This window comes from Phaenicophaeus curvirostris, chromosome 15 (genome assembly GCF_032191515.1).
Source record: "Phaenicophaeus curvirostris isolate KB17595 chromosome 15, BPBGC_Pcur_1.0, whole genome shotgun sequence".
NCBI lineage: Eukaryota > Metazoa > Chordata > Aves > Cuculiformes > Cuculidae > Phaenicophaeus > Phaenicophaeus curvirostris.
The window spans coordinates 4,537,788-4,554,392 of record NC_091406.1 but is presented as its reverse complement, the minus strand read 5'-3'; the positions used below and the strand labels follow the sequence as shown (position 1 = coordinate 4,554,392).

Below are 16,605 nucleotides of genomic sequence, written 5' to 3'. Positions count from 1 at the left end.
AAACAGAATTACTTTGTGTTTACCTTTTTCTGCTTTAGTTACTGTTTTAGAAAATGAAGATGGCTGTACTGATTTGTCAGTTGGCTGTAGTTGTTTAACTTTTTAGACTGGCTGTATTTTACTGCTTGAGTAAAAACATCTTCTGTGTTTGGAAACAAAGAAACAAGCATAGACAAAGCTTCACAGAAACTTCTCAGTACTCCTGCTCTTTATTTGCCTTCAAGTGTTCATTTAGTGCTTTAAAGTTTGGATTCTTAGACTTAAACATTGCCTTCTATAGGAGGGTTTTAAAATGCTTCACATATATGAATAAGGCTGCCTGTTAAACAGAAGAGAATTTTCTGTCTCTGCTTTATGCTTAGAGGAAGAAAGGTTCTGTGCCTCAGGACTTCAGTGTAGCTGGAATTTTGTTGTTTCTTGACTCTGCTTGTGTTCATTTACTACATTAAAGGTGTTTCTCTTTCCAGTTTTTGTCCAATACATCAAAAGGTTTATGTCGCTTTTTTTTGTGACATAGTATGTGTGTCTTTACTGAAAAACAAGTCTAGTGTGCTTGTTTTTTCTAAAATTGAAAAACGTTTTCCTCTGGCATGGATGTTTTTTTTTATAGCTCTCATGCTCTTTTAATTCCTTGGACTTCTTAAAAGAACTTTCTAAGCCATTCACTGTGATTAATATCTTATTTAGATCAATGATCTCTTGGAAGAGGAGGAAGATGTAAAGCTTGAGCAGTCTGAAGAACTTCCAGAAGATGGCACAGAGAAACCTGTTGAAAGGCCAGCTGCGGTGCATCTAGATATGACAGAGAGTCTCTCGGATTCCAGGGGTGTTACAGCATCAACAAGGTAACTTGTTTCTGCCTTGGAGTTTGGATTGAAAGTCTGGAACATAGTCTGTTCTGACTGAGAGAAGCTGTCAGGCTTTTGAGATAAAGCGGTGGTGTCTACAAACTGAAGCTTTAGGAGTAGGCGCAGTTCATGTAGCAGTAAAATATGGGCTATAACTGTTCCCAAATTCAGCAGAGGAATGCCTGTAGAACTCAATATTGGATTAACTATGATGATTTAATTTAGTGAAACTGTAAAATGGTATTTAAACAGTAAATTTTGTAGCAGAAATATAAAAAGCATCTAAATATTGGTAGATGCAAAACCCCATTCTGTGCCATCTTTCCACCACTCCTTTTTGGTGTTTCTTGTCACATGCTGCTGAGCAGAGGTGCAGCCTTACATGACCCTAATTTGTTTCTAAATTGGTGAGAATTTGTTTGTCTGGAAAGTCTCCTTAACTTGAGTTGAAATGAAGGCTCTGGATACACTGTTTTGTGAAAGCTGACTTGCTAGTATGTCTGCAAAACAGACGAAGATCATTCTTCAGTTAATTTAAACTCAGACAACTAAACTTGTCATGGAGGTTGTTGTTTCTGTGTTATATCAGTGTGGAGTGACACGACTGGCATTGCACAAGTTGAGATTTAATTTGTTAATTGCTTTTTAGGACAGATTATTAGAAAAATGCATAGAAAACCAAGGTCTTGCATTGTCTAAACAGGTGCAGCAGCTGCTGAGGCTGGAGGGACCTGTATTACCTGCCTAGGAGCTGGCGTGATCTCCGTAGAGGGATCTGTTGGGATAGGCTTTGTTGGTAAAGAGCTGTGAGCAAGATTAGAAGTGCCAAAGCCTCATACAGGCAGGAATATTAGAGTGGGAGTCAGATTTTAATTGAGGCCAATCGTCATAAAGGAGATGCATAAACTGAAAATGATAATTCTGCTTTAGAGCTTATTTGCACATGCCTGTAATATACAGGCTTGTGTTTTAATTGATAGTAGTACACAAGCTTTAATTTTTAAGGCTGCTTTTCTTGTATTACAGCTTACATAGCTCTGCAGCACGTGTTAGGCATGGGCATTGCATGTCAGAACTTGTAGAGAGCAGTGAGAAAGAATCTGTAATAGAAGTGTGACTAAAAGCAGAAGAAATGCAGGGGAATTGCAGGAGAAGTTGAGTGCCTGAGACAGGTCTCGAGAATGTGGATTTCAGGTTGGAATCTGTTCAGCTGCTTGGCTCTACCCTCCCATTGACTTCATTGCAGGAATTTGTAAAATAGAACATAATGAGAGAAACATAATTCTTTTTTATGATTTAAATTATATTTTAATTGTGAGTTACCCTTTTCAGCAAATAGCTGCTTTGTTTTAGTTGACTTATATGAAAAAAGTTGCTGTAATTGGAATTTCTATGAAAGTGCTTGTTTTTCCCATTACATTTTTAAAGCAATTTAACTGTTTACAGGTATTTGGTTGCTTGTGGAATGTGTATGTGCAGCAGTGCTGACAAACTCAACATGTTAGGGAGTTTAAACTTGATAGCCTGGAGAGGAAAACATTTTTACTCGATGTTTAGGGTTAATTAAAAATTAATAGGCATTAATTATGGTTGTCATTTTACATAATTTCTGGGGAAGGATAGGAGAAATCTTGTAGAAGAAAGAATTTGAACTGTAAAACCAGAACAACTGCAGGAAACATTTAAAAAAATTACAGAGGACGAGACAGTATGCTTTATTAACTTTCAAGGACTGCAAATACTGTAAATAGTTTCCCAAACGGAAAGGCTTTCTAGTATGCATTTAATAGCCTTTGCTTCAGTTTCTTGGTGTTAAAAAAATAATAATCAAAAAAAGCAAATGCTAATGCAGATTTATTAAGGTGTTTGTCTTAACGTAGGGCCTGTGGTACCTGATAAAGGAAGGAGGAGGAGAAGTAGATCTTTAACATGATTCTTGCGTTTCCTTAACCTGGATTTTTGTTATCACTTTGCTGTTGTCAGATTTTTGGAAAGCGAGTATCTGTGTGGTATTAGCCCGTTTGGGGAGAGAAGGAAAAAGACGCTAAGGTTGCACGTTCCACGTATCAGAGATAGGTTATCTTGATACACACCGTGGGGTGTATGACCTTCCTTTCCAGTTATTTGGGCTCTAACTCGATCATAATTTTGCTCACCACCTGTTTTCTTCACTCTTTGTTCTCTCTCAAACCTATCGCCTTCCTGCACTGCATGGTGTTAATTTGACCTTGAGCATGAGTGGGATGTGGTGAAGATGTGGATAATCATTAATGCAGTTTGATTTAGTGACTGCTTGAAAATAGTGTGTAAAATAAACCTGTTGAGTGATCTCTAACCCTGTGAGCCAGTTGGGGAACATTTATTGCACAGGAATTGACATTGTGTGTCTGAAGAAAACACGGTGTTCTCTGTTATCAGAGAAACCTTTTCACTGTGGATGGCTCTTTCGGTTTTGCTGTCCTGACTTTTGGAGAAAAGCTATTCCTGATTCAGCATTGCCATTGCCTCTTGAGATGTGTTGTTGAAATAATCCCTTTGGAAGGCTTCTCTGTCATTATTCCAAATTTTCCATCACTGCACTTTGCCAAGCAGTGTTTGCTTGAGTTTTTGCAGTTTATCTCCCGTGTTGTCAGTCAAAAGCCTAATATAGAGAGTCTGATATGTTCTTATTGTGCGTGTAAAAATATGAGCTGTGAGGAGCAGTAAGTTCTGTAAATAGTTATCTTTGTCTGTATTAAATGTAATGACAAGGGCAAGCTCCTCGCTGCTTGTGTGATATTTTTGTTATCCCTATTTCGTTTTAATTAGCTCTGACGAGTGAGAGGCAACGATATTAACATCAACAAAGTGAGACAAAATTCTTATATAGTAAGGCTGACCAAAACCAGCAACTGCCAGGACTGGTAGGAAATATATTGTTTTAGCTTAATGCTCTCTTTTACATCCAAATACTTGTCCCTGCTTCCATCCTAGAAAATCTGTGAACAACAGGTTAGGGAAGCTTGGAAGTGTTGATTGGGCAGCTTATTGTCGGGAGTGACCTCATGTTGCAGTCTATTTCTGTTTAGACTGCAGGGTTCGGTGCAGCACTCCCCAAGTGCTGTCTGACAAGCAGGCACTGAATCCCAGCAAGCAGCATGCACAGCCAGCAGCCGGCATCACGATTTGCTGGTTTTCAAATGAAGCATTTTTACATGAAGTGCTCACTTGGGATAGCAAAAATAATCAGAATGGCCTGTAAAGTTCTGCTGCACAGGTAATTATATGAGAAGGAAATACTGCTTTGGTATGATTGCAAATAAGACTTTTTTAAACTTGAATATCATGAGAGATTAAATGTATTTTGGAGCTACTGTGAAATGAAATAATGTCACAATTTATTTTTTTTTTTCAAAGAGAAGTAAGAATCTGTGTACAGTCAGTAAATTACCAAGAGAAATTCTGAAACGTTTTATCTCTGTTAATGTATTTTTCTGTCTCGAGATATGTTTTCACTGGGACTTTTTATGGCTTGAGTGACAGTGCAGAAGGGATTCTCTGGAGTGGGTTAGCATTATGAAACAAAGATGTTTACCTTTCTTTGTCTTGCTGTGTCATGCTGCGTTAAGACTCTGTAGCAGTAGAAATTACAGCTTTTAAAAAGTATCCTTGGGTTGTGGTACAGGTTTGAGTTGTAATGTGTGTTCAGATAAGAGTGACTGACATATTTATTTCAAAAACTGCTTAATTACTGAAGTGCGTGGTTGAAGATGTCAGATATTCTTTACAGAGTAAGAGGATTCTTTGGGCTTTGCAATAGTGCTGATTATGCACATCTTTTGCTGAGCACCTCTAATACATCTAAAGGTGTTAAACAAAAGCACCGGTGAAGGATCCTGTGCTGGGGGCTGAAGGTGACAGAGCGAGATTGAAAATTTTGTTAGGAACTTTGTCTGAAATCTTTTGGATTCTTTGGAGATGAGTTTGATTCTTCCCACTCTTGACACAGTTCCTCGTTGTCTCAGGTGGTAGAATAAAAGGATTCCAGGCCATCACAGTTTCCTATAAATAGTATTTGTACTTGTGCCCTTGACTGAGTTGTTTTTCCTTTCTTTTACAACTGGAATGTTGCAGTGTTCTGTGCTCTTATTGCCTTCCCTCCCAGTTTGTCCTAGGAGTGACTGTGTTTTATCAGTAAATTAATTGCTATGTATTAGTACTTAGAGAACGTAAGCATGTATTTTATAATGCACCTGTTGTAGAACTCACTGAAAATACTGAGATCGGGTACTTAAAATATTCTTTTTTAAATCTTCTGGTTTTTCCTACTGAGATTCTTGCTCATGCTCCTCATCTCTTTTCTCTTGTTCATGGGGCTGAACCCATTCACAGATTCATGTCTTCGTTTTATTTGAATTATTGTCAAAACAAAAATTGTTTATCAGAAAACTTAAATGCTTCATAAAAGTCACAGGGTTGTGCTGAACTGTGCACAGAAATAGCAATGAAAAGTCAATATCTTAAGTCGTAAACTTTTTCCTACCATTTCTTTGCTTGAAAGAAAACCCCCAAATGTGTCAGTGTTCGCCCTCTGTTGTGTGATCCAGCAGCTGTGAAATCAGTGGCCAAGACAAGTAGCCACAAGATCTGGCTACTACATTAGATGTTTTAATTTTCCGAAGCTATGTGGCAATGTTCATTTTGAAATAGTAGTTCAGAGCTGCCTGTTCTGTCAGAGCAATAGGAATAGATCTACTTTGGTTTTTCACCTTGGCAAACCAACAGAAATCAAAAAGTGAGTTTGATTCAAAATCAAGTTTCTAGTAAAAAGAGAGGAAAAAAATTAGAAATTTCTGTGGGCACCTGCTTTGTTCACTTGTTTTATGGAGGTATTTAAGTACACTGCACTTTGCTACTGGCCCAGTACAAGTTGTGTAAGGCAAAAGAGCATAATTATTTTTAAATAAATACGTGAACCACTTTTCTTATCAGCTCGTGTTTAGAGGAAGAAACAATAGAAAGTCTGCTTGAGGTGTTCCAGCTTTCTTACTTCTCTGGTGGTGGAGCTGCTGATAAACTTGATAAGGTCTAACCAAGATATTCCTTGCTGTATTAAAACTGTGGGGAAGCAGAGAGACGTTCTGCATTTTTTTTTAGTGCAAGCGAGACTCCGTATCAGTCAGAACTATCTTGTGGAGGTAATGCAGGTCCAGTTCTCCAGTGGAGGGGCAAGCTCCATCCTATTTCAGAGTTTACTTTATGCATTCATGAAAATATTTAAAATAAACTTTACCTTGGAAGCCAAAGAGTAGACTAAAATATTGTTTTTCCACTTTTGAACCTACATATCTATAGTAGGAAAAGAAAGCATTTGTTGACCTCCTAGTTGAAATGAAGTTGGTATTTGTTTTTTTCTGAATAAGACACCAAAGTTGCAACTTGCTGCTATTTACAGTAGAATTTTGTTCTTTTATTTCATTCTCAGCATATTAACTGTCACTTTGTCTTTTAAGTACTTTTAAGTATTCTGTTTATAACGAGAGAGGGAGAGCATATGCATGCATCAACTTACCTGAACTGACTTGTGCTAGTTACACTGATTCTACCCCTTTTCCCTCAAAGTGGCTTGTGCTAGGATTTCCAGATGCTTTACAAACTGCCAGCTTGTGTCTCAAAACCTCTGGAAGGTACCTGCCTCGCACTTGAAATGTAGCTGTCCTTGGAGAGCAGTTCAGGTCTCTTAAATGGTGCAGGATAGAATTATGCAACAGCCTGACAGGCAGGGAAGTCTCTATGAATTGCAGCTGTGGAGGAAAGCAGAGTAATTTGGAATTTGCTTTAGGCAGCAAGGTTAAAATCTGCATTCTTAAGTAAGGTGTCAGGAAACCGTTGGAGACGAAGCGATTAGTATTTCCCATGGGAAAGAGCATACATCTGAGAGCTTATAGCTGCATAATACACTGAGTACTGGCTATTTGGAGACAGGAATCTGCATTGCTACTTATGCAATTTTCTGTGTTCTGATGGTGTTCTTTAAGATTTCTTCATCTAAGTAATAAAGGGGCTGAAAATCAGTGCCTTCTTTGCATATTTATCCTACTTTAATAGCTGCATTACATGCAGTCTTTATTTTCTAAATTGCTTTCTGTTGACTTCAAGACTTGGTTTAGCGTATAACTTTTTGCGTTATTTTAACTTCTTTCTTTTTTATTGCAGTGCTCATATCTCTCCCATAAGTATCATGCCAGCCTCTGCAGAGTAAGTCTCATGAAAATCTAACATATTTGAATTGTGCTGTTAATAGAGAATGATAGAAGTTACATCTTCTTTAATCATCAAACCTCTACTGCATTTCTTTCCCTTGACAATTATAAATGAACATGTTCTAGGGTCAAGTATTTCACTTATGGCATTTAATACTAATGCAGGAGAAAACTAATGCCTATCAGTGATGTTGACTGCAGAAGCATGAGAGCACAGTATGGTACAATCTAGACTCCAAACCACTTTGGTTTTGTACTTAGAGACATCGTATGTGTTTGACTTTAACATTATGATGATTTAACAATCACATAATATTTTTAGCACCGCTTCTCATTGTTTATATTGAGTACAGTTCAGTGGAATTGCATGTACAAATGTGGAAGAAAAATAAACACACAATTTGAGAGTTAAAAAAAAGAGTAAAATATTTTAAGGTTCTTACAGGAGGACATCTTATAGGCCTAGTTGTGTATTTTGGATGAGGGGGCTAAGAAGCACTCAACAGAACAGTATTTTTGAAGAATGCTGTTCTTTTCTTGATGTATCTATGAGTATATCCTGTGTCCTTCGTCAGGTACTTGCTCATTGTTTCTGCTGTTGATTGGCTCTTGCCTTTTAAGATTACAGCCCTGTTTGGAAGGGGTTACAGCCAGCTGTGCTGAAGAGGTACTTCCTCTGGGCTGACTCTGACCTGTTAAAGGCATAGGAGTTTACTATCACATTAATATATTAGTGTTTTATAAGGGGGTTTTGTGTTATTATTTTAAAAGAAGGCTTTGTAATGTGTTGATTACTCTTAAAATACTCTTAATAGACTTCATAATCTTTTATTTAATAAGATTTACATAAAGTATAGTAGTTTCAGTAATTTCCACAGTCTTCTTGAAAAAGCTAATCTCTTTTTGCCTGGAAGTACTTGTTATTGAAGATTCCTGTCATGTGTAACGTTTTTCTCTGCCTTTCTGCCTAGTTGATAAACGCAAATGGAGAGTTCTTAATACAAATTTTCTATCTGTTTTATTTTTAGTGTTTTAGAAAGAACAATTAGAGCAGCTGTGGAACAGCACCTTTTTGACCTGCAGAGCAGCTTAGATAATGATCTTAAACATATACAGCAACACAGACTGGGCTGTAACGATGAAGCAAAAAATCCCAGTGGGGATGAGGAAGGATCTAACAACCAGTAAGATTTTTTTTTTTTCTATCTGTAATGAATTCCGTAGGACTGTTTACCTTAACCCTTCCGAAACAAACTACCCCAGTCCCCACTTCAACCCAAAATAGAAGATATCCCTTTTGTTATTAACTTCAGTTTATCTTGTGTTAAACCAAATCACCTTCCATCAGTTAGTTGCTAGTAACCAATAGCCCCTGAAACAAATATTTAAAATTAGATACTATAGCTAAAAATGTTGTGAAGTAGAACTGTTTCACTGTTGAATTCTGTGCAGATAGTACAAGAACTTAAATTTACTCCAGTGCTTTTGTTCTTATCTCACTGATGTTATTTATGACACAGTTTTACAATACGAAAGTTCCTTGTAGGTGCTGCTTTGCTTTCTTCACCCTGTCTCTCCATATCAACACAGTTATTTTACTGCTCTGGCTGCCAGTGTCAGTGAAACAGCTGAAAATGGATAGAAGCACTGAGGTTCTATTTGCATAGAGTGTCAGCCTGATTTGATTAGCTTTTATTTTTTATTATAAGTCCTGCCAGGTTATAGGTTCAGTGACTGCTGCAGCAGCATTGAGAAGTTGGTACATTTTGGTACTTTATTAAAAATAGATGGTCATGATTAATAAGTAAACTCCAAAAATATGTAGTTAAGTAAGACCTGAGTACTTAAATTTCTCTGTGGCTCATAGCCTGAAATACGTATTCAGACTCAAATGCTGGTTTCTAAAGTGTTTAATCTTTACTGTTTTCAGAAGTCTTCTCTGTAACTAGAGACCTGACTAAAGTTAACAGTTGATTGTAAAAGTAGTAATCGTTGCTGGTAATGATCAATTAAAACTGAGTTTTAGTGTTAGAGATTCAATGTCTTTAAAGTAATTTATAAGGAAGTAGGTAATCTGAAGCCCTGTTGTAGCTGAATTCCTTCAGTCACAGCACATGTACTTTAAAGACTGGCTGACTTCACAGAAGCAGAGGCTAAAAGTACCATCACTGCAGGTTTGAAACCGATATACATTTCTGGCACAGTGACTATTTCAAGTGCTTCTGATCATCGTTCCACCATGGATTAATCATAACAGAAGATACATGATAGCGTTCTTGAAAGAGGTCGCCTAGGTCCTTTGTAGCAGTGCTACCACCAGACTATGGACAAGGAAAATAGGCAGTTAAATGAATAAAACGTGCAGTGATCCAGTGCAGATTTCTTAGAGCTAGCTTAAAATAATTGCTGGAATTAAGAGAGTTAAAATGTTAAATTCCAAACTATCCTGTTTAGTATCTGTATATCTGATAGAGGAGGAGCATTTGTAAAAGTAGTCTGGAACTCTTTGTGAGCGAGGAGGAGGAAGGCGAGGAAGGCAAAGGCTGAACTACAGAATTATGTGGTAACAGGGATGGTGGCATGTAAATAAAATGTAAATGTGGTATAAGTTTTAATCTTTGTACTATTTGCAAGACTTAAGTTGAATTCTAGGAAGATTAAATGTTTTAAATAATGGGATTTCTCACTGAAGTGGAACATAGTGATACTAGCTATAAGCTAGCTGGCTTCTATATTGAGATGAGTGTAGCTAGAGTAACATCATCTCATTGCAGTAGTTGCAATACGTTGTTGCATCTGGCTGTTGGCGCTTTTGCTCTTTAGGTCAGTGTAGTGTGACTGATGTATGTCTGACGCTTAATATAGCAATCAAGTAAATACATTTTAATATATCTATTGCCTACTGTTGTAGGAAACCTCATAAGTATATATAAATGACATAATAAATTTGCCTACAGGTGATTGAAGTTGTAGATCTTACCAATAGCTTTGTTGAGAATAATTTTGTTGGTACCCCCTCCCGCCCTCGAACCCTGATGTTTGATACTGTTTCAGAAAAAAGGTGCAGTGGTTTTGTTTTTTTTTTCTTTTAAATGTAGAACAGCAGGTTGCTAAAGTCTTTTTGTTCCTCTCTTTAGGAATGATGTTATTGAAGATAATGACACTGGTAGCAGTGAGAACGCAGGAGACTGCTCTGAAGTATTGGTTTGCACTGATTTAGACAGTGAAGCTATGAAACTTGATACTGTAACTGAGGAAGAAGAAAGCATTCAGGTGAGCAGAAGAGCCTCCTCTATATGCCAATCATAACTTGCTGTAACTTTACTGAAGCACTTCAGAGATCTGAGTTTTCCTGCTGTCTTTGTTGCAGCCTTACGTGGGCTCTTGCTCTGTGCAGTTAATTGTTTTCTCTGTTGTGCACATTTCATAGACATCCACAGAGAAGTTTTTGTGTACTTTAGTGCAACTTGTTTGGAACCCAACTCTAATGTTTTCCTATTGGTCTTTCACAGGTACCAGCCCTTCCTTCTGCTCAGGTGAGTTGAAGCAAGTATAGCACTCGCTTCCTGAGGAGCAGGAGATCTAGAACTGTGATAGTAGCATAGCCCACAGTTAGTCACGCCTTTTAATGTATTAAGCAAGTGTAAAAGTAACAGTCACTTTGAGACTCTGCAGCCTCTTGACTGCTGGGAAGGTGTGGTTTTGTAATTGGCCTATTAAAAAACCACAACTTTCATATGAAAATTGTTCCTCAGTCTTTCCTCACTGTTCGCTGTTTCTTCTGTGGTAGGCATAGCTGTCCCTTCTTTTAAACCCATCTTCATCTCTGTCTGTTTGAAAGAGGTTCTATTACTTCTCTCTCTGCCTAGATGTGTGACTTGTGCTGTGCTGATAGCTTATGTCTCTCCGTACTGATGTGTTCACTTAGAATTCTTACACTTGAGGTCTTTGGCAAAAGAGATATAAAACAAATTGGACTTGTGACCTCCTGAAGAGGTTCAGCAGTTATATTTTTGTCTTGAAAAGTATCAGGATTGACCGTTTGTATTCCAAAGCAGAAAAATCTGTTTAGAGTGCTGCATAAACATGTACTATGATGCGGTACTAACATCCTTGTAAAAGTAAAATACCGAGTTGTAATTTTTAAAAACTGTTTTGCTCAGGAAACGGAATGTTAATAATACTTGAAGTTGCTGTGAAGAGTTCATAAAGCAACTAAGAATGTGAACAACGCAACACAAGATATCAAATGTCATAGATTTAATTTTGGCTTTGCTTTTATATATTATGCTTGAATTGGAGAGCTTCATGTCAGTGAAAGAAGCAAGTATTGTGTATGGTTTGGAAGCATTGTATTATAGTAAGAGTAAATGTTGAAATAACTGTTTGCCCTATAGAGCAAATATGCCTCAGCTTTGCTTTGAGCTGCAAATGTAGATCTCCACGAGCAATCAAATGTGAAGGTTTGTAGTACATATGGCTTGAATTTGTAACGATGGCTTGAGCTGTACCAGCACTTACTAGCAAGCAGATACCAGTCTTTCATTCAGGTATCTTTATGAGATCCTGCAATGCTGTAAAGTATGTGCTGACAAAAATGAAATAGAGTAGAACAGTAATATGCAAGAGAATATAGTTTCTGCCACTCACTATGAAATATCACAAATGTAGCTGACAAATAAGCACCTCTAATCAAAAATACAAACCTGTAGTTCCTTATTTATTTGGTAAAACTTTTGTTGTCGTAAATCTAAATTAAGTATTCTGTGGAGAGAGAGCGTTGCTCTACATATATAGAGAATTTTCTGCGATCGTTTTTAGCTTTTTGCCTGCAAGTGCATAAATCTTTCTGAGGGTTTCCTGGAAGATGACTAGATAAGCAAGCCTATTGTTAGTAGACTTAAATTAACTAGAAGAATTTAATGGGTCTGTGAACTTGAAAGGATACAAGTGGATGCCTTAACATAGTGAAACTGAGTCTTGTCTGGAATCTGTTTTTGTTAAAACATCTTGCCGTAGTACTTTTCACTATGGTAATGTATTCCCCCAACCTTCTGTTTGCTTTCATGGATCCTGAAAGACTCTTCTGAATCATCTAACAAGCCAAATTTGTCAACTGGCATGTTTTGGAATACCATCCTGTTGCATTAAAATTTCACAGTGTGTATTGATTGTCCAGGTGCCTTCCTGATCCATTAGTGCCAAATCTTGTTAAAAAAAATTATGACATTGTCCTATAGCACAAAATGCACAAAACATGGTGTTGCAATTAGATGGTATTTTATCGAGCTGAGGTGAATGGTTTGTTTGCAGGAACTCTTGTTGAAAGTACAGGGAAGAGTTGCATATTTCTGTCAGTCAATGAAAGCTCTCTAAAGCAACGGAGAGCGAGTTTCTCAAATATTAACTCCTAACACTTCGCTTACTCCAGACTTCCTTGTTAAAATACATGCTGAGCTTTAGAAATCAAAACTCAGAAAATACAAATGCAGATGGAGAAACATGTGAATTGGTGGTTTGCAGTGCATTTTATGCAGTTTCAGTGGTTTCAAAGAACAGCTGAGAAATGTGAATTATGCTTCTTACAAAGTGTGTGTACTTTGGAGTTCCAAGTACATTTCTGTGCTAGGAATGTAAAGGAGAATGGTGATGCTTGGGTGTGCGTGGTCGTGTATAGAGGCATGTTTGTTGTCAATACCTGGTGTAATTTTTGGCGTATTTTTCTTTTTGATACAGTTCTGCCCCTTGATCTCAGTGTTAAGGTGGCATTCTGGGGTGAAGTTTTGTTTTCTCAATGTTCATTTCTGCCATCTTATTAACACAGTATTTCAGGTGTATTTGAGAGCTGTATCTTTAGGGGAGATTAAAGGGAAATACATGGATTCTCCTGTATGAAAGCAGTTCAAGGGGCATGTGGGGCTGTAAGAAACAGGAGATGTGCACGCGAGCTTTCCTTTAGGTCTGAAATGGAAACAGAAGCAGCTGTTTCCAAAACTACAATGTGTGACTATGCAAAACTTGTACAGCTCATCTCCACGGTGGAAATTATCTACTAGAGCATGATAAATGCCCCGTGATTAAAAATTGTTTGCCTGAATTAGAATTTAACTTGAGGACTGAAATAATGGAAACAGAGTAATGGCATTTTGTCTAATAAGGGCGGGTATTACTGTCAACAGTATAAAACTGGCAACTGTTATATATAGTTGAACTCTCCAGGTAATTTATTTTATATTCAGACATTTTAAAGATAATCTGTGAGAACTTCTTCAAGTCTGGAATCAAATGTAGTCTGTTACTTTAAAATGACATATTTTATAATTCAAATTGTCTATATTTCGCCCAAATAATGCACTTTTTTTGAAGAAACCAAGTGCTCAGCTTCAGCATAAGAAATTAGCCAGTCTTCCTGTGACAACTTTTAGTGAACAAAATGGTGACATGTATTCATCTGAACTTGATTTGTGAGAAGGTGTCATAGAAATGCCAGCATTTCTTCATCCCCTTCCAGTTCTGTTGCTGCTTTATTTAGTAACAGGGATTAGTAGCTCCTTTTAGAAAATCTGTCAGACTTGTTTCATTTCATGTATGCTGAGCACAGGTCTGCATCCAACTCAGTTTCAAGATGAGGATATACTTACTGCCATGATTTTAGTCATCCCAAACTTCATACTATGATTAACAATTCACACTAGAACTATTGCTGTGGATATTTAAACCAAGTAATAAAAGATGGTTTGTCTGAAGATGAAAGGTCATTGTCACCTAGTTACTGGCCTTACTTCAGATGTAAAAATATGGCATGTTAAAAAGTATGATTTTCCACCCACTAGAAAAGCTGTGCTTCTAGTTCTTGAGGTTTTTTATGGTCAGTGATGTTTACAGGAATGTTTTCAGCTGAGAGTGGTATTCCCAAATCGTTCTAAACATACTTTTTGCCAACAGGCTGCAGACCTGTTATTGAAACCGTGTGATAGAGATGCAGATGTTGATGGCGAAAATAATAGTGAAAGGTATGTATTTTTCTTGTTTTTTCTTTTACTGTGCATTTAGAAATGTGTAATTTCAGTTTTGAAAAGTAAACGTACTGAGCTGGTGGTTTGTGACAACACGGTGTAATGCAAAGGATTTGAAACAAAATGTATGACTTTTCGCATGTGAAAATAGGATTAGATTGTTACCTTTTTATGATTATATAAAAGGCATGGAACTTTATGCACTTAAAGAAAGTAAGCACAAGCCTCTATGATATATATCATGGGATTTTTGTGACTAACCCTGTGCTCTGGGCAAGAGAAACAGAAGGAAGTTATTTCCTTAAAAATATTTAGGCATATATTATTGCTCTTAATGATTGAAAAGTTAATGCTGGTAATAGTGACTAATAGTTCATTTGCAGTTTGAGTTCAGCACTGATTGAAATTTCAGCTTGAGTTCAACTGACTTTTAAAATACTTATTCCCAGTTTGAGCATGAAGGTCTGGGCTATTTTTATTTCCAGCTTAGTTCAAACCCAGTTGTTGTTTACATGTTTGAGCCTGAAATTCTGTGAAGAACAAAAGGGAGGAGGAGGAAAGCAATGTAACTTTTGCTGCCCAGAATTTTAATTATCACTTTAAGGGAATATATTGCATGTCTCCTAAAACAGGACTAGGGCATGTAAGAATAAAATGTAAAGGGAGTGTGTAGTATTTGTCTGTTAGAAATTTGTATTTAAATTACAACTAGGTCTGTCTTTTTTTTTTTTTTTAGGCAAAACAGTATATTGCTTGGTGGCAATGATAGAATATCTTCAGAGGTGTTTCTGGTAAGGTTATGGTTTCATTTATATACAGATACACAGGATGTTATACACCTGCATGAAATACAGATATGAAGAAAACCAATAAATTTAGCTTCTAAACCCTTATGTTGGTTGGCCTGCTGCAAGGTTTGCAAAGCCTCTGTTAGAGGACTTACCTGCTTCACAGAAACTTATGGCAGCAGAGGAAGCTCATGCATCTCATTTATTTAATGTGGCAGGGAGAGCTTGTTTGTAATTTCTTGACTTTGGGGGAAAAAGGGAATGTTTCTTTTTCCCCCAAAGATTTCCAGAGATGCTGGAACTGGCACTGATTTCCACTTGCTAAATAATCACAAAATTGTTCTGTTATTTAAATACAGGATTCAAGTAGCAAGACTTGTGATCTGAATGCAAATACTGATTCAGAGGTGCTGGGGGATGGCAGCATTATTGTCTCTGAGGAAGCTCTGGGTGTTCAAGTACCACGTCTAGATCTGAAGAATGTATCTGATGGTGACAAATGGGAAGGTAATTCTCACCCTTTAACTCACAATAGAGTTAGCTGATAATGTTAAACCTAATATCTGAAAAAGTATAAGCAGCAGATAACTCTAGGGTTTTTTTTTCTTTAGTTCAATATGAATATGTTCCCTTACACATGGTAAGATCAACCAGGTCATGACATAGGTCCCATCTGGGCGCAATGTGCAACTTAATTAAGGACCTTGAATAAAACTCTAAAGAAAAGATAGTCAAAGGAGCAACTAAAGAAAGCAAAAAATGCTAGTTTTTCTCTCTGAGGGTTTTTTCTTTAGTTTTGTATGTTTTGTTTGGTTGATTTTGGGGGGGTTTTTTGGGTTTTCTTTCTTTGTTTGTTTGTTTTCTTTTTAAAATTGACTTATAGTTCACAGGACTCCAAAATCTCTCATCCAAGTCCTTAAAAACACTTTCTCTGATTATGTCCTATAGTTAATATTGTCACTGTCTTGTTTGGTTTTTTGAATGTAAGCTACTAAAATTCTAATATTAGCTGAGTTTTCCTTAAAACTACTAAGCTACTAAACACAGCAATTTTATTTCATTTATACTGAAAAATCTGTTGGTTGTTTTGTTTTAAACATCAGAAATGTCAGGTGTTGGTTTCCATGTCATTGGACAACTTGAAACATGAATTTTGAAACTATGAATTTTCAGATAAAAGTTAAAGTTGCAGATGGATGTTATTTCTGTGTCCCTTGTCCAGCCATTGTTTGGATTTGAGGAAAAGCAAAATGTTTTAAATGTAGTGTTCTCTCAGGCAGGATTTATTATCTTTTTGACCTTATTCTTCTTGGCCTTCTGGGTTTAGCAAGCCCCTAAGCTTTGTTTGCCCAAATATCTGGTGGTAGTTGTTCAGGTCATGTAAAAACGTAACCCCTTTGTAACCAGAGCAAAACACTCTTTTCAATGTCTTCTTTTCAAAGGACTTAATCTTTTTGTGTAGCTTCTATAGCGTGTCCTCTGCCTAGTGTTGATATTCTGAATCATCACACCTTAAAGCATGTGAGTGATATAGTTTGCTAAAATATATGAACTGTCACCTACAGTGCAGTGACCACTTGTTTCCAATTTTAACAACTCACAAATACAACTTGGTACGTACAGTACAGATTTACAGTGCAGGGATGAGGTTTTAACTTCCAACTTCCCTGTTCTGCGGGCTGCTATTCTTTGAGGTGCTTCATGGTTAAAT

General features: G+C 37.0%; 2 protein-coding genes across 4 annotated transcripts in view; one reads left to right on the top strand and one right to left on the bottom strand.

The window, feature by feature from the left end:
- The window catches only part of HNRNPAB (heterogeneous nuclear ribonucleoprotein A/B), a 302,005-nt gene that overhangs the window by 115,021 nt on the left and 170,379 nt on the right, over nt 1–16,605 (bottom strand). The gene's annotated exons all lie outside the window — the stretch shown is intronic.
- The window catches only part of FAM13B (family with sequence similarity 13 member B), a 49,062-nt gene that overhangs the window by 17,203 nt on the left and 15,254 nt on the right, over nt 1–16,605 (top strand). For all 3 annotated transcript variants that reach the window (XM_069869423.1, XM_069869424.1, XM_069869422.1), the window contains exons 7-14: nt 688–845; nt 7,044–7,085; nt 8,119–8,274; nt 10,228–10,363; nt 10,603–10,626; nt 14,036–14,103; nt 14,843–14,897; nt 15,254–15,401. In XM_069869423.1, coding sequence (XP_069725524.1) covers nt 688–845; nt 7,044–7,085; nt 8,119–8,274; nt 10,228–10,363; nt 10,603–10,626; nt 14,036–14,103; nt 14,843–14,897; nt 15,254–15,401 — 787 coding nt within the window. The remainder of the gene's footprint in view (nt 1–687; nt 846–7,043; nt 7,086–8,118; nt 8,275–10,227; nt 10,364–10,602; nt 10,627–14,035; nt 14,104–14,842; nt 14,898–15,253; nt 15,402–16,605) is intronic.